Below are 23,187 nucleotides of genomic sequence, written 5' to 3'. Positions count from 1 at the left end.
TGCCAGAGGGAGCTGCCTAGCCCTCAAAATTACTTAGGCCCTCCCCAAAGGCAGCTGGAATCCAGTGACTGGAATACAAAGGTCAGGTCCATGATGACTCTGTCTCCAGGCGCTCCATCTTGACTGCACAGAATTAGCTTCTTCCTGGGTTCAGTCTTGCAGTGCTCATTCTCAGGGAGATTGTGGGCAGAAATCCTCAGACAATCCCCTACATTCAAACCTCTGCTTCAGAGTCTATTTGCCCTAAAATCCAATTTAAGACGTGTAGGAATAATATCCCTCCTTTATTTTGTGGATAAGAAAGAATAGATGAAGAGAAGCAGAATCACCTCCCAAGAACCCAGAGGAAGCACTAGGATTCAAATTCAAGTCCCTGGGATTGGGTTTCCATCAACACTAACCAAATGCTCGATGCTGATTTAGAAAATCCAGATCCTTGCACCTTGGCAAGTGTCATGGACTGAACTGTGTCTCCTAAAACCACGTAGGTAATTATAGAATGTGAATGCTAAGTAACAATCCTCCATGATCTGCTAAACCAAACAGTTGTAAGATAATTAAGGATGAGGTGCAACAGTCTTAATCAAATCATGTATAGGAAGCTTCCTTAGGGTATGAACTGTAAAATTTTTCTCACTAGAATTAAAAGGGTAAAGAAGTGAGCTCAGATAGGGGTCCCTCAGTACCAGTAGGGAAGAATCTCCGGGAATGGAATGCATCCTTTTGGACTTGAGTCTTCATGAAGAAGGTCTGTGACACTGGGGGATGCCAGGACACACGGTGATTTCTAAGGAATGCCTGGCGAACAGATGCTGAAGGAACAAGGCCTTTTCTTCACAGCCAACAGAGAAAGCAAGCCTTCGCCTAAAGCTCACTCATTCATTACTATGGAGTCCAAATGGACGACCTGCCAGGACCCTTCGGCAGGCTTTCAGAGGCTGTAATCATAAAGCAGGAGATTACTTAGCTTCTTCCCTCAGAGCAGCTGGTAGATTTGAACCATTTGCCTTTGGGTTGGCAGTACAACTCCCCATTCACCATCCACTAAGGTCATCAGAAATCCCTTTCCCTAAAGTTTCTTCTTGTATACTATCGAGTTGGAACCAACTCATAGCTGACCCTTCTGCGGGTTTTCAGAGGCAGTAAAGAGGCATCTGGGTTAGAGTGCAGCTCCCTCTAAGATCTTCTTGTTGTAATTGTGTACCATCGAGTTGGGACCAATTCATAACTGACCATCCGACAGATTTTTAGAGACAGTAAAACTGCACAGGGGATTTTCACATGGGAAGAGACTACCCATCTTTCCCCTTGTGGATTCAAACCACGTACTTCTGAGTTGGCAGAGCAATTCCTTACCTCTAAGTCACCAGAATTCTCTTCCCCTACACTGGACCAATCGGCAGCGTCAGGATTGATGGTGAGGAGATTGAGATTGTTCACAGCTTCAGTTTGCCCGGCTCCACAGTCAACACTGTTAGCACCAGCAGTCAGGAAATCAAGAAGCATATTGCGATGGGAAAGTCTGCTGTTAGGGACTTCTCTAAAGTACTCGAGAGCAACAGTGTCTCTCTGGAGACTAAGGTGCACCTTATACAGGCCATGGTCTTTGCAATCACTTGTTATGCATCAGAGAGTTGGACAATGACTAGGGAAGACAGAAGGAGAATTGACGCCTTTGAGCTGTGGTGCTGGAGAAGAGTACTGAATGTACCATGGACTGCCAAGAAAACAAACAGATCCATCCTGGGGAGGGTTAAACCAAGCAACTCCTTGGAGGCAAGGATTCTGGGGCTTCGTCTGACATACTTTGGGCATGTTGCCAGGAGGGACTGGTCCTTGGAGAGGGACATCATGCTTGGTAGGGTGGAGGGACGGCACAGGAGGGGAAGACCCTCTATGAGATGGATTGATTCGGTGACTGGGGTAATCGGGATGGGTGTGTCGGAGGCAGTGCGATTGGCACAGGATAGAGCAGGGTTTAGGGCTGTTGTGCATAGGGTCACTATGAGTCGCAAATGACTCAGCGGCACATAACAACAACAACAGCTAAGCACCCTGAATTTGGACTTTTAGGCTTCTAAATGGAAGAGAATAAGCTTCTGCTTGTTAAAACCATCCCCTTGTGGTAGCTGTTATAACAGCACGAGGTAACTAAGAGGGAACACTGGTTGGGTAGTCTGTAGAGTTATGCTGGTAAATCAAAGGTAGCACCTCTCTGCAAGTCCAAATCCATCAACAGCCCCACATAAAAAAGATGAGCAATCTTTTTCCACGAGACTTACAGCCTGCAACAACCCAGAGAAAAGTCGCTTCAAGTGGGTTCTGACCCAGCAGCAAGAGGTGTTTGAGATACAGCAAAAATAACAAGACAGACCAAGTCTCTTATCTGACCTTACTTCAACTGGAAACACTCACTTCCAGTCACATCAAAATCTTTCCTTTTCCCAAACACATCATGCTTTCGAATACTCCCGTCTTTGTACAAACTGCCCTCTTTGCCCCTTAATAGTTCATTGTTCTTGTCTGCTTGATGGACTCCCCCTTACTTTAGAAGTCTTAGTTCCAGTGTTCCAACTCCTTAAAGAATTCCCTGACTCCTAGGTAGTATTTGAGATCTGCAGCCTACCAGTCCTCAGAGTCTGCTGTGTACTCACTCCTCTAGTACAGTCCCCCTAACTGTTAACTATCATAATGAGTTTTTTGCAGGCAGGGACATGCCTTTTCACTGCTTCCCCAGGCAGGCATTTTAAAGATGTTTTGTTGAACGAATGAATAAGTAAATAAATGAACTCAACTGAGGTGCTGATTCCAGGAGGCCCTGGCTGAGTAGCTGCCAGCACCCCCATTACTGGAAGGCATTAGACAGTACTTCCTTCCACGTTTGGATACGCTGCGGCCTCCTTGGGTGTAAGGCCTCATTTTCCTTCATCTATGTAGCCTTTATCAGACCTCACACTGTCTCTTTAGCATAGGAGATGCTCCTTAAAACAAGAAAGCAAGTACACAGCCAAATCTCTGTTGCAGTGAATGAGGTCTCAGATATAATGCAAGAAATGCTTCTCCTTTGTTTAAAACACTTCTTGCTCCTATTTAATAAAGCAAAAGATGACTTAAGAGTTTGTGAAATTTGCTTTTAGATCAGAAATGAAAACTAATGTGGATACATCAAACATGACAAAGAAGTTTTCCAGCTGGCATGCTTAACACTACGTCTTTGTGCTAAATGGCCTCTCTGAAACATAAATATGTCATTAATCTACATGCTGTTTCCCCACCCCTCACTCGTGGAGACTAATAATTACTTACCAAATACTACCAGCGCAAAGCAAAGGGGAGGAAGGCAAGGGGGGGGGGAAGAAATTCCTGTCCTACAAACTTTAAGGTAAAAAAAACCCACCCCAAAACCAAACCTAAATAAAAAAAACCTGAAAGCCAGTCTCACTGGGCAAGTAACTGCATTCTCTACACAGGAAATGGTCCAATTTTGTTATTGTTAATATTATTATTAAATGTCCAAACAAACGAGAGCTGGCTCAGAGTAGTAACCATGATAAGAAGCCTTCAATATTCAGTTTTCCGTGCCCTGAAGAAATTTTTCTCATGTGACTCTCTCACAACCTCTGCTGCAGATCTGGTGGGAGCAAGAAAAAACCTGGATACACATCCCTGAGAAAGAAGCACAAGCGATGATTCTGTTTTTCACAAGATGTGTGAGCTCCAAACACATGGTTTGAGGCTCTTCCACCCTGGTCTGCTTGTCTACCACTTCAGTCATCCATTCCCAGTGACCAAGGGGCAATCTGCAGGTGTTATCTCTTTTCCCAACATTGTTTATATGTTTGTCAGGTCCAAAGCTAGTCCTCTGCCATCAGGTTGATTCCAACTCCTGGCAATTCTGCCCTAGGTTTCTGAGGCTATAAGTCGGAGAAGACTGACCCCTCTTTCTTTTGATGGATTCAAACTGGCCATCTCTTGGTTAGCAGCCCAACAACATGTGGTGTACCACACCAGTAGGGCTCCTTGAACATAAGTAAAGTGATTATAAATCTATAAGTACGACTAGTCAGGATTAAACTTCTTATTATGCCTGTAAAATAATATTTTTATTATTGTGGATATTTATGAAGTTTTAATTCGGCTCAAGGCACTGCTCTCAACTCTGGCTCCAGTCAAGTTGCTTGGTTATGGTTAGGCAAATCCCACGACAGCACTGATAGTTTACCTCCTGCATTTGCTGACAGGTTTTTTTGGTTTTGTTTTTAATTAATTTCAATGAACATTTACAGAAATTTTGGATTTCCATTCATTACCTCCTGCATTTGCTGATAGGTTTTTTGGTTTGGTTTTTTGTTTGTTTGTTTTTTAATTAATTTCAATGAACATTTACAGAAATTTTGGATTTCCATTCATTCATTGTTGCACTTTTCTCCCTGCCCACCCTACCTCCACCCCTAGTTTGCTCTTCTTCTTGAAAAGCAAAAGAAAAAAACACCTTCATTGGCATACAATCCCCCCCACACCCCCTCACCCCCACCCTGAGTATACTCCACTCTGCAACCCTCATTCCGAACTCTTATGATAATCATAATGCCCTAAAATACTTTTAAACTGTTCTCTCCCTCATTGGCTTCAATGCAGTATACATAATTTATCCAGTTTTCCTCAGTCTTACCCCCACCTTGATATCAGCCGCATTCTACAACAGTGGCACTATACAGTATTTGTCCTTTTGAGACTGAGATATTTCACTCATCATAATGTCCTCCAGGGTTACCCATTTTGAATACTATTGCATGAGTTCCTTGTTTTTCAATGCAGCGTCGCTGAAGTTATAACAAACTATTTCTTACTGTCCTTCAATAAGATAAGCTCACATACCATAGATCAAATAGTAGATTTCCAGGAGAATAAAAGTTGATTATAACTAAAATAATCACACATGTATCTAAATACTCGCAGTTTGCTTATTTTTTTTAAATTTGTTTATAATGAGATTCATTTTTCAGCAATGAATAGCATCCACAGCACATCTTTAGTCATTGCAAGTCATTAATTGTCTATCTCCAAACCTATTCTGTTCTATATGAAGAGCACCTTTGCCTGGCTAGCAGCTGTGAAAATGAAACAGTAACAGCAAGGAGAGGAGAGGTTAACTTTTCAAAACCCTTTTTTTTGGGACGAATGGTAAACAAGAGGCAGTGTCTTCAGGCTTTCCACCTTCCACATCATCGCCACTCCAGCTGCCTCCCCCAGGAACACGTACTAGACTCCAGGAAGATCAGCAAGTACATATACACACACATGCACACATGCACAGGCCACCTGCAAGAACAAACCTTGATGACGTTACCTTTTTAAACATCCTGGTGGAGTCCTCGCTTATCTGCATGAATCGCATGATCACATTGTTCAGATAGATGTCACTCAAGGTTGCGTGGTCTTTGCTTTCTCTCCTCACTTGGTTCAGGAGTAAATACCAGCAGTTCACAGGAGACAAGAGGTTCTGGTCTTTCCTAGGACATGAAGACAAGCAGACACAATTACCACCAATTTAAAGATGCCCCAGTTCACAAAGCGAAATAACCAAGATAAACACAGGTGAGTATTGTTCTTTCTGCGCCTGTGCTTTTCTCAGACCAGGCCATTCAACAGCTTATGAGCAGTTCTCTAGGTGTGGACAGTACACAGGACTGGAGGGGAAAACTCGGACCAGTAAAACCCCGCCGTCCTGACAAGGGCCACAGGATTCTAAAATGAATAGTGCTCAGGCAAGCCTTTACCACCAAACAGTTCACTGAAGAAATCAATTTATGCTTACACTGAGATTTAAAAAAAAAACCCAACAAAACTATCTATAGTGACTACTGCTTCCCAGAGACTGTGGTTCTGCACACAGTTTTCTTTGAATGCCCAGTCTCTTGCTGGAGCAACATTTGGCCAGCTATGATTTCCAGGGGACATAAATTTGGGGGTTATTTATTAATCCTTTCATACATAACCTCTAGCTTCCAAAAGGGTGTTCCTGGGAGTCCAAACTTTATAGGACTGCCTTAAAGACTGCGAATGGTAATGAGGTTTGTTGGCTACATGACCATCACATGTCCTTTTTTAAAGCCCATTAAACTAGTTCACTTTTTTCTTTTACTGTATCTTCTTTTATTCTGGAGACTAATGTTAAAAAGTGAATATGAGGCACAAAGGAAAACTTTTAAAAAATCTTTAAAAACACTATACAAAACTGGTGAGCAACTAGAATGCTTCCTTTTTAAAAAAAAAACAACAAACCAAAATGTGTGTTTTGCTTTATCTATTGTTATTATTTTACTTAAAAAATATTTGTCTTTACCTTTAAAATGAATGATGATTGTATGATTTCACTTACAAAAAATATCCAGAATAGGCACTGAGAGGCATAAAGCAAATTAATTATTGTGGAAGAATGGGGTGTCTGTCATAGGTTACTAGATACTGACTTCCAATTGGAGGTGCTAAGAATGTTCTGAAAACGGTTAATGGTGACAGTTGCACAACAATGTGAAATGTATTTAATGTCAATGATTCATAAACTTTAAAGTGGTTAAAACAGCACATTAAAAAAAAAAACCAAACCAAACCAACCAGCACATTTTAAATCTGATACTTGTTACCAAAAAATGAAAACTAACTACAAAAATAGAAAAGGACACAGATTATTTAACTTAGGGAGACAAGTCCATTTAAATAGACACATAATCCTTCTATTATTTATAGTCACTCAGGACCCTCAAATAGTGATTAAGTTAGGAAAAAGGACTAAGATCTTTTCTCTTAAATTTCTCAGATTCAGGGTTTGGCATCAAGCCAAAACCCTCTCTAGAAGGAAAAAAAAAGAGGAAGCAGGAAGGAGTGTGAAGAAATTCTTAATCTAGGATCCCAGCCATGTGCACCTCGGAAGGAGATCTCCTCTCTCCACTGGCATGCTGTGACTCACACCCACCAGCTAAGGAAACCCCCTTTCTCCCTCAAAGCAATAGAGCAGGGAGGAAAAGAATCACCCTTCCTCCCTCAGAGCCAAGGAGCAGGGGAGAGTGGTTCTCAGAGAGGTAATGAAGGGACTGTGTGCTGACATTCTCTGTCTACAAAGCTAAGAAGTAAATGATACTTGTTAACCTAAAAAAAATCAAGAGTCCGGGTATTGCAATGGTTAAATTCTTGACTGCTAACCAGCAGTTAATCAAATAGTGTGTTCCAAGCTTCTAAGCAAAACTATCCATTTAAAACACACCTCCATCCCCCCATGTATCCACAGTAGAAAGACAGGACACTCTGCTTTTTTAACGATTGCATTTTTTGGATTCCCTGTGGGGCAGGAAGTTCTATTCTGCTATACAGGACCAGCTGGGAGAGGAAGCCGCCATGTTGTTCCTGGTTGGCTCCTCCCAGGGTCTTGGAAGTTCTCCTTGCCAGGAGATTGAAAACTGTGACAGTGATGTGCCAATCGTGGTAATGGGTACCCATGGTGGACAATGTTGGCTGAAGCTTCCCGACTAAATCAAGCCTGGAAGCCCAAGCAGTATCCACTTCCGAAATAGCTTGCCTCCGGAAACTCTATGTACGAACAGTGCTCAGGCCTTTAGTTCATAGGGTCGCTATGAGTTGTCTAAGACTCGACGGCACCAAACAACAACATATAGGGCCGGCAGGAGCTAGAATCAACTCAATGGTAATTCCTTTTTTGGTTTGGAGTATATTAACCTTAATGTGTATTTCTGATGCCAAAATAGCCCGTAATATCTTTGAGAATATTTCTTTTTGTTTTCTGTGCCATACTCATAATAAGCATTCAAAGAAATCTTATTTCATTCATTGAAAACACTATTATTATTGACTTAAAAATCATTAAGTGCCATTTTCTGAAGGAGGTCTTGGGGGTACAACCCATCAAAGTACTTAACTGCAAACCAGAGTTAGAAGTTCAAGTCCACTCAGAGACCTCTCAGATGAAAGGCCTGGTAAGCTCCTTTTGGAAAACTGACCACTGAAATGCTGGGGAGCACAGGTCTCTTCTACCACACTCTGGCTCACTGTGAGCTGAAGTCTACTGGAGACAGCACTTCTGTTGCTTTCATCATGTACTCAGTATATACTGGGAGAAGCAGTATAGTGGTAAAGGAGACTGGACTTAGGCTATCCAGGATCAAATCCAAGTCCACAACCCAGGTAGTCTTGGCAGGTGATTTTAACCTAACCAAAAGGTCAGTTTGAGTCTACCAGCCACTCTGAGTGAGAAAGATGGAAATTCTCCTGTAGGGACTTGTCGTCAGAAAACCTAATGGTGGGCTGCTACAAAAAGGGATTGACTAGATGGCAGTGAGTGATGTTTTTGTGGTTTAGAGCTTCAATTATTTCATTTAAATGGGTTAAAATAAAAAACCCAACAATAAATCTCTCACAAGAAGATTATGAGGATTATTAGAGTTAGTATAGTTTTTTTAATGCTTACAGCAGTGTCTTGAGCATAAACAGCAAGTACGGAATAAAGTTAGCTATTTCTATCAACAGCTATTCTATATACTTTAGAGATAGTTAAGTCTACTTAACCGTCAAAACTATAACTTTAAAGTGAAAAAATTATATTAATGTTATCAATAAGAAAAGTGAAACAGCAAAATAATTCCGAAAGATTAAAGCTAGTACAAAAATCCTCAACCACTGGATCAATAGTTAATACCATGATCGATGGAGAAAAGATGAAAGTTGTCAACAATTTCATTTTACTTGGATCCACAATCACCATCCATGATAACAGCACTTAAGAAATCAAAAGATGTGCTGCATTGGCAAAATCTATTACCAAGAACCTCTTTAAAGTGTTTAAGAGTAAAGATGTCAGTTTAAAGGCTAAGGATGGGTCTGATCCAAGCCATGATATTTTCCAATGCTTTACATGCTTATGAAAGTTGGACAATCAATAAGGAAGAAGGGGGGGGGGGGAAATCCATGCTTTTGTTGTGTACTGTCCAAACAGCTGTTGAAATTGACCAAAATCCATGCTTTTCAGATGTGTGACTGAAGAGTATGGAATATCTCAAGAAATGTCAACAGAACCAAAAAATCTGTCTTGAAGGAAGTACAAGCAGAGTGCTTTTTGAGGTAAGGATGGTGAAACTTGTCTTGCATGTTATGTCTTCTGGGCACATTATCAGGAGAAGATAGTCCTTGGCAAAAGGCAAATGCAGGGAAAGATAGAGGCTTGGCGAAAGAGGGAGACACCCTCAATAACATAAAATAATGCAATGACTGTAACAATGGCTTGTGCAGGGCGGAGATCACCAGAAATGCTGCAAGATAGGGCAAAGTTCTGATCTACTGCTCACAGGGTCACGATGTGTCATAGTTGACTTGAGGGTACCTAACAACAACAAAGCTGGTGTCTGAGATAGACTTTGAGTCAAGGGAAGCTGAGCTAAACTTTGGGCTTTCCACTACGCAGTGCCAGCTTTATGCTAAGCAAGACTGTATACCACAAACACTGCAAAACTGGAGAAGGGACCTTGAGTGATTAGTGACGGCACAATGCTCATGAAGTGGCATTTGTTTGGTGAAGAGGAAGACTACAGAATGCAGACCCTGTGCCAGCTATCAAATCATATCAAGGGATTCTTTAGGTTTCTCACTTAATATTAATGTAATCTCATTCTACAAATTGGAAACCAAGGCTCAGAAAGATGAAGAGACTAGACCAAAGTGGCTCAAAGAGCCAGGCAGGGTTCAAACTGAGGTCTGTTTGCCTCTATTAAAAATTCCGTCGTTTGAGCCTCTGTTCTCATTTTCTCAGGGTATATTCCAAGGAGTGGAATAGCTGAGTCATATGGAATTTTTATGTTCCGCTTTTTGAGGAAGCACCAAACTTTCTTATGGTTGCACCATTTTACAATCCCACCAGCAACATATAAGAGTTCCTATCTCGCCATATCCTCTCCAACATTTATTACTTGCTGCCCTTGTTAAACTTTGCCACTGCTACTGGGGTGAGATGGTTTCTCAGTGTGGTTTTGATTTGCATCTTATTTACTGCCAGAGATTTTAAGCATTTCTTCAAGATTCTGTTGGCTATCTGAATATCCTCCTCTCTGAAAATTCTTTCCATGTCTTTTGTCCATTTTGTAACTGGGTTATGAGTCTTTTTCTTGTGGAGTCCCAGGAGTATTCTGTAAACTTTTGTTATGAGACTCTTGTCTGAGATGATATTACCAAATTGTTCCCATTTGGTAGGGTGGGGTTCCCCCCCCATTGGAAAAAGTTTCAGATGCACACAGGGATTTAAACTTTTGAATGTCCCATTTATCAATGTTATCCTCTTCAGATTGTGCATTTCTGGAGGATGTGCAGGGGGAGGGGGATTACTCATGGGGTTGTACAATTTGATGGATGGGTGCAGTAACGGAAATTGGAAGAATCTGGTCTGGATAACAATGTATTCAAATTTTATAAATAAACAAGTATAAAAAAATTAAGTCTGTTGTTGGACTTTTCTTAATCCTACTTTGCACATTCCATAGACTTACTCATCTGGTCTTTACCAGATTATTCCACAATCAACTCACTCAAGTCAAAGAAAATTTCTGCTAATATAAAGGTATCAAACCAACCAGGAGAGACAGAAAGTGAGATCTGATAATGTGCCTGGGTGCATGCAAGTTTTTACTTAAAATCAATGACCAAGCACAGAATGGGTAAGAATGAACTTTAAAAACAAATAAAAAACCCAAATCCACCAATTTATTGAATAGGTGAAATGTCTTAGTGGCGATTATTTTTTAATAGGGACCAAAATAAAACGGAACCAAGCCCACAGCTGTTGCGTTGATTCCAAATTTTAGCTACACGCTATAAGCAGAGTAAGAGCTGTCTATAAGGTTTTCAAGGCTGTAAGCAGACTAAGTCTTTCTCCTGCAGATGGGTTTGAACAGGTGACCTTTCGGTTAGCAGCTGTGCATGTAACCTCTGTGGTACCAAGTCTCCCTACAAAAGGAACAGCTACGACAAATGTGACTGGCTCGTCTCCTGTTTCTAGCTCCAGATTCTGTGGTAAGTACATTTGATATTTGCTCACTCTGGGATTATCACTAAGACTTGTTTCCGCGCTGGGCCTCCACTAGAGGTTGAAGTCATTTAGAAACAAAGAAACGAGAGATTCCACAGCCCAGGATAAGAATGGCTTCTTTCAGATAGTTCTGCATTTGTTTCTGCAGAAGGATCTCAGGGACAGTGCAGGTCACAAAGGAATTCCCATGGAGCAACAATGCTATGGAAGGAGGTAAGGCCTCACTCCCCCGCAGCCCCTTCCGACCTAGCACCCAGGCTGGACTGACAGTTCTGTCTCCTTAAACAGGCAAGGAAGTGATGTTCTGGTCACCCTTTCACTGACTAAGACAACAAAGTATGCGGCCCAAACTGTCTGTGCCAATCTTCTGTTTTGCATAGACCTCTTCTCTCATTCCCATGTGGGTCTAAAGGCCTGAACTCTCATGTGGTTTTCAGTTCCTTCTTTTGTTTGTGGTCCCTGGAAATTTCCCTTACTTTGTGTGGGTAGAGTTATTCATGTAATAGGCTGTCTGTTATATTTTAACCAAAATTTCTGGGAGTTCTGCAGCAGAAGGGATTACCTTGTCTGCTGCACTTTGGACATGTTATCAGGAAGGGCCAGTTCCTGGGGAAGGATATCATGGATGGTAAAGTGGAGAGTAAATTTAAAAAAGTGGGAGATCTTCAACAAGATGGACTGACTCAGTGGCTGCAGTGGGACCAAATATAGCACTAGCTGTAAGGATGACACAGGATTGGACGGCGTTTTATACTGTTGTACACAGGGCTGCTTTGAGTAGGAACTGCATCAAGACCACTTAAAACAAAAGTCCACTATGTTTCCAGAAAGTAAAGTCTGCACTCCCTTTTAAAAAATTATAATTAAAAACAATAGAGCAAAATTTTTTCATTGTAAGCATTTGACAATGTATAATTCAAGATAACACATTGCCTTTTTACTATCTCCTAAACAGGTCTTGATTGCATGTCTGGTCAATTTTAGACAGCAGAAGTTGGCAGGATCTTCAGTTTCCTCCTCTTTTGCTTTAGTTGGTGGTGCATATATTTGAATAATAGTTGTCTTAACTAGCCTTCCTTGTATGTGTATGGACAGTATCCTATCACACACAACACTGTACTTCAGATCTTGAACATTCTCTTTTGTACTATGAAGGCAACACCATTCTTCCTCAGTTTCTCATTCTCAGCACAATACATCATGTGACTGATTCAAAGTGGCCCATGCCCATCTATTTCAGTTCTCTTGAAAAAAATGTAGCCAGAGTGCTCCTTAAAGGCAAGGATGGTGAAATCTGCCTCATATATTTTGGGCATGGTGCTAGGAGAGGCTATTCCTTGGAAAGGGATATTATGCTTATAAAGGTGGAGGGCCAGAGAAAGAGAGGAAGTTACTCAATGAAATGGATTGACACTGACTGCAGCAATGAACTTACATGTGTCAGAGATGATAATGGTGCGGGATACTCGACAGCACCTAAGAACAACATCAAAATGGCTCTATTTCTCTTTCTACCTCCAGCGTTATTAGTTCTTGCCATGACCCTCAGCTGGACTAATCTAAGAGACTTCTACATGGTATCCCTCCCATCACTCCAGTTCAAGAATATATTGCTATTGTTGTTAGCTGTCATTTGAGTCAGCTCCAACCCATTGTAACCCTTCATAATATAGGACAAAATACTACCTGGTACTGTGTGCTATCTTCACCATCCCAGATATCTATTGTTTCAGACACGGTATTTTGAGCCCCTTGTAACCTAGAGAACCCTGTGTAGGATCCTAAGCCCCATAGGAACCTATAATGAAACTATAAAGTCGCCGTTAAAGAAAGGAAGAGTTTGTTTCTCTACAGCCCCTCCTAAGATAACCAGGCAGACTTCACCTTCCAGTACTGGCCAGTGCTCTGTTGTGACCCATAGGACTTTCAGAAGTACATAAACCCAGGCCTTTTTTCCTCTTCAGTCTTAGTACAGAAGGCCCTCTGAAACTTGTCTACCATGGATGACCCTGGTGGAAGTAGAAATAAATACATTGGTGGCATAGCAGCCACCATAGTAGGACAAACTGATATACTTAATAGTAGTATCAAGTGAATGAAGGATAGAGTAAAACACAATGTATAAGAACTTTGTCAGCAAACCAATATAAAATAATTTTTATTTATTTTTTTTATATTTGGAGAGGAAAGAGATCCCGAATAAGCAAAGCACTTCTGAAAAACAAAAATGAAATGGGAGGCATAGCACTCCCTGACCTCAAAACCTACTACACAGTAATAGTAACCAAAACAGTATCGTACTGGTACAATGACAGGCACATAGACCAATGGAGCAGAATTGAGAACCCAGAAATGGACCCTTCTATCTATGGTCAACTGATATACAACAAGGAAATAAAGCCTATCAAATGCAGAAATGACAGACTCTTCATCAAATGGTGCTGGCAAAACTGGACTGCTACCAGCAGAAAGCTGAAACAGGATCTACATCTCACACCATACACAAAAATCAACTCAAGGTGTATTACAGACTTGGGAATAAAGCCCCAAACCATAATGTTCATAAGAGACAAACTGGGATCAACCTGGAAGGCCTAGTCTATAGTATAAAGAGACCATGAAATACAGCCAGAAATGCACAATCTGAAGAGGATTAAAATTGATGAAAGGGACCTTCTAAAGATTAAATCTGTGCTCATCAAAACCTTTTTCTAACAAGGTCAAAAGAAAACCTACTGATTTGGAACAAACATTTGGCAATACCATCTCAAACAAGGATCTCATATCAAAAGTTCATAGAATCCTCCAGGACCTCCACATGAAAACGACTGATAATCCAATTAAAAAATGGGCAAGAGACATGGAAAGGCTTTTCACAGAGGAGGACATTCAGATGGTCAACAGTCACATGAAGAAATGCTCAAAGTCACTGGCAAGAAGAGAGATGCAAATCAAAGCCACAACGAGATACCATCTTACCCCAGTAGCTGTGGCAAAGTTTAGCAGGAAAGTAACAAATGTTGGAGAGGAAGTGGTGAAATAGGAACACTTATACATTTTGGTGGGACTGTAAAATGGTACAACAACACTGGAAAGCAGCTTGGTGTTTCCTCAAAAAGTTGAACATAAAAATTCCATATAACCCAGCTCTTCCACCACTTGGAATATACACTGAGAAAATAAGAACTGAGGCACAGAGACTTGTACACCAATGTTAACAGCAGCTTTTTCATCATCTCATGAACATGGAAACAGCTCAAATGCCCAAACACAATGGAATGGATTGAGAAATTATGGTACATTTACACAATGGAATACTATGCAGCATGCAGGAGCAATGATTTCATAAATTTACCTAACATGGGAGGGATTAGAGAGTATTATGCCAAGTGAACTAATTCAGTCTTATAAAGACAAATATTGTATAAAACCATTACTGTAGAACGAGTATGAGGATCCAAGGGGGTGTGGGCTTAATCACAGGGTCACATAATGTGATGGGTGGAGAGAAGGGTGGGTAAAGGAAAAGAGCAAATAATGTACATAAACTTTAAGAACTTTGTAAGTAAACAAGTATAAATTTTTTTTTAAAAAAATCAGTTCTGATTGGGTAATCCTTCAACTTAAAACCTTCAAAAGGCTGAAAAGTACAAACTGCCTCATAAGAGAGCCCTCCAGAATCTGATCCATTTTACCGTACAGCCACAAAGCTCATGACCTCACTCCTCAGTCCTACTCAACTATGTTTTCTTTTTCAACTCTGTTGTATACTCCATCCTTTCTGATTCCTTGCCTACAACGTTCCCACTGCCTGGAACACCCTCTTCTGCACTATCTTGCTTGGTTAACTAGCCTTTTGGGTCTTTGTTTGGATTGCACCTCTTCTATGGCTGTCCTAGGCCTTCCCTTCCCCACCTCCACCACAGAATGAGTCTCAGTCACGTCTGCCCACGGCATGCTGTGCTCACCCCTGCTGGAGCACTGGTAATATTCCATTGGAGTTGACAGCTTGCTTGCTTCTCCTTGCCTCTAAGCTTTGAATAAAAAAAAAAAAAATAACGTCCATTATCAGAAACTGTCCTTTGTTTTGAAATTTTATTGTGCTAAAATATACAAACATAAAAAAACGTTCTTTTGACAATTTTAAAGTGCACAATTTGATTTTATTTACCACATTGTGCAACCATCACTACTATATTCTCCCCCAAATTTTTCATCACCTCAAACAGAAACTCAGTGTCCCTTAAGCAATAACTCCCTATACTCGCCTCTTTCCAGTCTCTGGTAATCTCCTATACAACTGTTTCCTATATGCATTTTCCTTTTTTTGTTTGTTTTTTAGAGAACGAGGTGGAACTAATATAAAGTTTAATTTAACTTGCTCATAGAAATTCTACCCATGACCCTACTTTTAAGTCAATCCCAACTGCAAGGAGCACAAAAAAGATGAGTGGGACGTGACATCTAAGCCACCTCATGCCTTACGTAGTATCACTGACGAACCCCAGAGCCTATGCTTGAAGAAGTGGCCCTTTTAAACGTGTTCTTTCAAACATCCTCCAGGGAGAGATAGCAACTCTCCGTTTTTTAAGATATCTTTGCATATACATGATGCAAAACCAAAGGCTACCTCTCTCTGGAGGGCTGAATCCACAGGTAGCTCTGGGTGGAAGGATCTTCTCTTGTGTGATTTAAGACTTGGAGACTCCATGGAGCGTCAGCTGTGAGTCAGAGTTTTGAGTTCTAGAAATTTGTACACATACACCCAAAATAAAGAAATATATGGCATTCTGATTGTACCAGTGGCTCCTCTCCTATGCAATTCAGTCTCAGAAACCCAATGGAGAGTCTACTGTGTCATTTCTGACTCAAAGGCAATGAAATAAGTTTGTGTGTGTGTGTACACATGCATGTGTGTGTATGCATGCATGTGTATGTGCTGTTGATATGTTCAACTATGACTTATAGTGACTCTATAAACAATAGATCTGAACATGCCTTATTCTGTACTATCCTCAAGATCTCTGTCTTAGTCAAGTCCAAAATGGTAGTCATTGTGTCAATCCTTCTTTGTGAGGATATTCTTTGTTGCGGACCTTCTACCTTTCCAAGTAAGACAGCACTCTTGAATATATGCTCAAAGTAAGTGAATATATGCTCAAAGTAAGTGAGAAAAAGTTTCACCATCCTTCCTCCAAGGAGTATTCTAGTTGTACAACATTCAAGATTGATTTATTCTTTTGCCAATCGATGATATATTCAATACTCTTTGTCAATACCATAATTCAAAGGCACTGATTCTTTATATATCATCTTTATTCACTGTCAAACTTTGAGATGCATAGGAAGAAACAGAAAATATTATGGCTTGGAACAGGCATACCTTATTCTTTGAACTGACATTCTTGCTCTTGATATTTTGGAGAGGTCCTTGACAGAAAATTTTCCTAAATACATTTTTTAATTTCTTGACTACTGCTACCATTGACGTTGACTGCAGATCCAAGTAAAATGAAATAACTGGCAACTTCAAGGTTTTCCTACCTATCATGATGTTGTCTATTAAGTGGTAAGGATCTTGTTTTCTTGATGTTGAGATATAACCTATATGGAAGGTTAGTCTTTGATATTCTGTAATAAATGCCTTGAGTCTCCTTTACTTTCTGCAAGCAAGGTTGTATCCTTTCTCTATTTATATTGTATAGAGTATACATATGTATACATTCTTTCTTTATGTACATACATGTGTGTATGTAGTGTGTGTATGTGCTTTCATGAAAAAAATACGTATATACTGGAGAAGACTAAAGTTGTCAACTATTTCATTTCCCTTGGATCCATAATCAACATCTACGGCAGCAATAGTAAAAAAAATCAAATGACGGGTTGCATTGTGGAACTCTCCTTATGTCAAGGACCTCTGTAGAGTATTAACAGCAAAGATATCAGTTTCAATACCAGGGTGCAACTGACTCAAGTTATAGTAGTCTCCATTGCTTAATACGTGTATGAAAGTTAGACAAGCAATAAGGAAGAACTGTGGTGTTAGTTTAGAGTACTGAATATCTCATGAACTGCCAAAAAAAGAAAACAAATGAGTCTTGGAGGATGGGCCATCTGGTGATTCTTAGAAAAAAGGATGGTGAAACTTTGTCCTACATACTTTGGGCATGTTGTCAAGAAGATCGTATCCTTCGAAAAAGACATCATAGTGAGAAAGGTGGAGAGTAAACAAACAAAAAAAGAAGGCCCTCAATGAGGTAGACTGACACAGTGACTATAACCATGGGGACTGTAAGCATGGAGATTGTGGTGATGGTGTAAGATAGGGCAAGGTTGCGATCTATTATTGTTCATAGAGTCACTATGGTCTAGTGGATAAGGAGTTGTGTTGCCAACTCAATGCCATGTGGATCGAATCCACCAGCAGCTCTATGGAAGAAAGATGGGAGATAATCTGTGCGATTTACAGGCTTTAAAAACCCAGCAGTGGGTCAGCTGTGAGTCAATTCCGACTCGACAGCACATAACATGAGCAGCACAAGTCACAGTCAATTCTACAACACGACAGTATATGTTGTCATTAGATACTGTTGACTTGGAATTGACTCACAGCTGACCCTCCAGCAAGGTTTCAGAAGTGATCAATCACATGGGAGGAGACTGCCCATCTTTCTCCCTTGGAGCAGGTGATGAATACATGAAAATGTCAAGAAAATATTGGTAAAACTAAACTATGATAAAGCACTGCCCAGAAATTATAAATACAGAGGTTTACTGTTATTCATGGCGATATGCCAACCAATTACTTATCAGACCAGTATGCATAGTAAAAAGGTAGCTAGCTGTCAGCTTAGAAAGGTGAAGTTGAGGCACATCTCCCTTACTTGTATTGCTGATGGTCCTTTGTGCTTCTTGTCTTTGCCATGAACCTTTCCGCTAACTTCTCTAGGTTCCGAGAATATTCAGTCTCAATTTCAGCCTTTTTCCGGAAGAAGTCTTGCAGGTCCTGCAGAAGCTGAACGCGCATCTCCGTTTGCTGTTCCAGGCATTTCTGTTGCTCTACCAATTGAGCTCGGATTTCTAAGGAGAGAAGACAGAATTCATTTAAGAGACTTCACACGTTTATTGAGGTGTGCTGATATGTGCAAGATAAATGTGATGAATCCCAGTCAGTATATTTAGCTCTGTCTGGGGTTTTTATTAGATTCTGTGTCCAGGTTGAGTTTTTAAATATCTGCTGACCCTTTAAGAGAATGAGATAAGCCTCTGGAAAGAATGTAACAAATTAGAATAAAAATATGGGTTGTGTTTGCAATTCCACAAGCATGCACAATAGTCATGAGGGGAAAAAATTAAAGCTTTTCAGATAAAACTTCGGCACATGTGACATCTCTGGGTAGCAGACTATGCTGCAATTATTTCAACAGCATTTCACCTCAACTATCTGAGTCTGAATGGCACAGAAATGAGTGTCACTTCTTCCAGACTTCTGAACCACAACACATTTTGCCAGTTGGCATATAAAGGGACTGACATCTGGGAATTTTTATTTCATGCACACATTTTGAGTTTATAAAACACACAGCTTTAGGGTTTGCAGGGCTGCCATAACTAAAAATAATTTCTTTCTATTTTCAAATAATCCATTCATAATTAGGCAACCTCCAGATTCTACTGTATTATTTTGTTTACAACATCAAGGCCTCTTCACTTGGCGTCCACTTTGAACACATTATTCACACCAACATCCTTATCCAGACATGATTCTGAACGTATCCTGTAATAATGTGTAACACATTGGGATATGGAAGGTTAGTCAGTCAGTGATTTATCAAGAACACCAAAGGAAAAATGTGTTATTAAAAATATTTAGAAATAACTGCAACAACAAAATACGTTCGGGAAAAGTGAGATACAGAAACTAATAACTACCAGCTTGTTTTTGTTCTGAGATCGAAGGTTAACCTCTAAAGACAAGACTATTCAGACTGGAAAATGTCTATGTTCCCTAAAAGTGAAGTCTGAGTCTAATTTAGTCTATTTTAGCTAATATTTTTGATGTTTTCCTATCATTCCTCTTCAGTACAGGAAGACTAAATGTCCAACGACTCCCCTTCAATAGAAGATGTTATATGTAACAAAACCCTAAGCATGTTTAGTCAAGCTCATTAACAGCAGAATAATTTAGTCCTAAATGTCAGGCCAGGACATGTTTCTGATTTAATAATGGTTAATAATAATAATCCAAGGCTTACTAGTTTACCTTATTGAGCTAGATGCTAGTATGATTCTCATTTTATGAACAAAGAAATCACTCAGTTTAAGGAGAGTAAATACTTTGAGGATTGCTGCTAGTAAGTGGTATAGACTAGCCAAGGTGCTACTCCAGCTCTGTTGGTCCACTCAGTCCTTCCATCTATCCATACAATTTTTGGTTTTCAGCAACCATTGTGTGCCAGTAGAGGCAGTGTTGACTCGGTGACAGAACTCTCTCCTTCCATGTGGGATACTCAGGTTTGATTCCTGGTCAGCGCACATCAAGAACTCACGTACTGTGGTGGAGTCATAAGTGACTCATCCCTTGAGCCCCTAGCAGGTTTTCAAAGGTTCTAAATCACACGGGAGGAAAACGCTCATCTTTCTCCCTCAAAGCAGCTGATGGTTTTGAACTGCATGCCTTTTGGATTGGCCACATAGCTCCTCATCCACTAGGCCACCACAGCATCTCGAGTATGGTCACTACAAAGTGTCAGTGGAGGCTTGCATGTTTCTATGTTGCTAAGCAGGTTTCAAGAGAGCTTCTAGGCTAAGATGAACTGAAGAAAAGGCTTGGCTAGCTACTTCTAAAACCCAGCAAATGAAGCCCCTGTGAATCACATTAGTCTGATCTATAGTTGATGATGGAGATGGCACAGGCCTGGGCAGCATTTCACTCTGTCTAGCATGCTGTCAGCAGGAGGCAGGGACTGACACTGTAGAAGTGAACAACAGTGTGTCAGGCCTGTATCTGGCAAAGACAGCACAATAATGAATAACCCAAGCTCTCTGCCACAAAGAGGTCATGCTGGACACAAGGTCTATGCCTCAAAAAAAGGTCATATTTAAGGCAATATTGCTTTTCAAGAGTCGCTGAGGGAAGAAAGGGACATGTTTCTCAAGTATCTTCTCTTGGTTTCCCCACCTCTCAATTGGGGGATCCTATTTTTAATCTCATATGCGTGTGGTTAGCATCCGAGTGAACACATTATTACAGGCTTTTAACTACCACAAACAGCATCTGGTTTTTAGTCAATCAGTGTTTCTCAATACAATATCATAATCAACGCATCTGCCAAATTCTTCCCCTCACAAATGCTGAGCTATTTTTGTTTCAAAATGGAAAGGGAAAAAAAAAAAAAGGAGAAGAAGGGTGGGGGCATTTCTCATTCAGGAATCCCAGTAAGCTTTTTCAAGATGAAGTAATAATTCTAGCACATCTTGCTGTGCTAAGAGAAAATAAATCAATTATCTTGGATTGTCAACTAGTTTTCCCTTTTTTATAAGAAAGAAAGAATATGAAAAAAAATGCTGCTTTGGTACAGATGAGAAAGGCAAGTGACTGAGTGTACACTTGAGGGATTTTCACCAAACTCAACAGAGGTTTATAAAAATCACATGGGCTTCTTTGATCATATTTATAAAATTTAAAAAGTAGGGAGTTCTGAGGAGAATTGTACTGGGGGATCAATTGCACTGGGTGAACAATTAAAACCTTATCCCAGTGTTGTAGGGAACAATTTTTTATTTCCTATTATCTGTAATTTAAACTGAAACAGGACAGTTCAAGTGTTTGTAGCAACAGCAAAAATGTGGAGGGATATACATAACAGAATATAACAGTAAGAAATAAAAATACCTTTTTTAAAAAAAGGAATGTAAAAAAAAAGGAATGTCAGTCTAAGCTCTTTAATTTAGAGATGCTTAGAGAAAATGGGGGGAAGATCATAAGAACATTAGTATAAAATTATTTCATTAGGAAGGTGGATTGGATTTGCAGATGGTTAATTTTACATGTCAATCTGGCTATAGTTCCCAGCAGTCTGGCCAAGTACAGTTCTAGGTGATGGCATGGAGTGACTATCAGTTATGTGTGACTAATCAGAGGGCCCTGAGGGGAGCTGATCATGACTGTTTTCAATAATGTAATATATCATTATTACCTTCCAAAATATAATCAATCAGTTGAAGACTTAGATTCTAAATCTAATCACTTCTGAATTATAAAAAGACCCATACAAATATACACAAAAGGGAAGAGAGATGCCCTATGAGGATCATCTACACTTGTTAGTAGTCTGAGGCAACTAACAAGAAAAGAATCAACATGACTGATCTGAGACCCTGATTTGGATTTTCAGCCTCCAAAACCTTGAGTCAAGACATTTCTGTTCTTTAATGCTATTCACTTGTGGTATTTGCATTACAGCAGTGATACAAAACTAAGGCAAGTCCCTTTCCCCATACCAGTCATGGAGCAGCTCACCCCATTGCAGCATCTCATCCTGCGCCAGGCACTATTGTATTAATATACCCTCTCCAGGAACTAGCCTCACACAGTTGTTGTTGTTGTTATGTGCCGTCGAGACGTTAGTGACTCATAGTGACCCTATGTATAACAGCCCTAAACCCTGCTCTATCCTGTGCCAATAAATGCTCTGTCATAGAAATAATTTGAAGCTGTTGTTCAGCACAGAACGAAGAGGAAGCAGTCATGTAGTGGACCTTACACTGTATAAATCCTGAGATTCCGGGGGACTGTAGCCTGCACTGTTGTTATGTGCTGTTATATGACTCAGAACCAATTCATCGCTGATGCTCCAGAAGGTCTTCAGAGGCTCTCAAGTGCATTGGAGGAGACTGCCCATCTTTCTATCAAAGAACAGCTAGCGGATTTTTAAACACATGCCTTTGGGTTAGCAGCACAATTCCTTGCCCATTAGGCCACCAAAGCTCCCTTATCATTGTTACCACTATAGCATCATTAGGGCTAGCTAGGATGCCAAAAACACCCTACCAAGGGATGATTCACAGAAAAACTGGGGGCCTTAATTCTCATGTAGGAACTGCAGTACCCCCTCTCACCCTCAAATTCTGTAAGGGCTATTTTCTGAGACTCTTTCTATTAGCTTTCTTGGGTTAGTAATGACCTGGACCATGTTGTGTGTTCCCTCTTCTTCTTTCAAACTCTAGGTTTATTTCTGCTTAGGTGAACAAGCAATTCTTTTGTTTAGCTCTTATTTTTAGTTTGGCAGGCATATTGGCACTGGAGATACAGAGATTTGTAAAAGTCAGTTCCTTTTGACTGGGAAAAACAAAACCTAAATTCATTATTTCAATAAGGAGCTCTGCTGCTGTGGTCCCCAGGGAGTTGCTCTGTTCACCCAAAGGTCACAACTCTCGGTTCAAGTCCACCAGTGGATTCTCTGGAGTAAAATGGGCTGCCTCCTCCGACATGACGCACAGCCTTGGAAACTCAAAGGAGGGTTAACTAGGAGTCAGTTGTGACTCAACAGTGGTAAGTGAGATAATAATTTTGATACACAGTGTGCTTAGTGCTGTCACTGAGAAATGTACTGGAACATCAGGAGTAGTGAGGGAACAGCCCAAGTCTTCAGGCAAGCATCTAGGAAGATGTAATGCCCTGAAGGATATATTGGTTACAACTTAAGAGTTATAACCAGCAATAAAATATGAGCCCACAAAATGGGACACCTTTTTTTGTTAAGTAATTTCTAAAAAAGGGACCAATATTTAAACTGTACAAAACCCCACAATACTAAAAAGACAACCAAAATTCAAAATAAGAATAGGATCTGACTTTACCTTTTACTACTAAAAACGTACATAACTGGCCAATAACCAAACAGAAATGCATCCCACATAATCGGCCATTGGGAAATGCAAATAAAAACTACACCACCACTTTACACTCACTAGAATAGATAAGATATACTGAAAAGATCACAGCACAACTCAACAAGAGAAAGACAAACAAATTAATTTAAAAACTGGTCTGGGGCAGATATTTTACTAAAAAAAGCTATAAATGATCAGTGAGC

The 23,187-nt window shown here is 40.3% G+C and overlaps 1 protein-coding gene across 1 annotated transcript in view; it reads right to left on the bottom strand.

Annotated features, from left to right (window-relative positions):
• SRGAP1 (SLIT-ROBO Rho GTPase activating protein 1) overlaps nucleotides 1-23,187 on the bottom strand; it is a 399,631-nt gene that overhangs the window by 169,573 nt on the left and 206,871 nt on the right. The window contains exons 2-3 of the mRNA XM_006886050.1: nucleotides 17,974-18,169; nucleotides 5,351-5,513 (exon numbers count right to left, since the gene is read on the bottom strand). Coding sequence (XP_006886112.1) covers nucleotides 5,351-5,513; nucleotides 17,974-18,169 — 359 coding nt within the window. The remainder of the gene's footprint in view (nucleotides 1-5,350; nucleotides 5,514-17,973; nucleotides 18,170-23,187) is intronic.

Source organism: Elephantulus edwardii, unplaced genomic scaffold (genome assembly GCF_000299155.1).
Source record: "Elephantulus edwardii isolate Elephantulus edwardi_28Jun2011 unplaced genomic scaffold, EleEdw1.0 scaffold00047, whole genome shotgun sequence".
NCBI lineage: Eukaryota > Metazoa > Chordata > Mammalia > Macroscelidea > Macroscelididae > Elephantulus > Elephantulus edwardii.
Note: the sequence above shows the minus strand (reverse complement) of the source record. Positions and strands in the feature narration are given on the sequence as shown.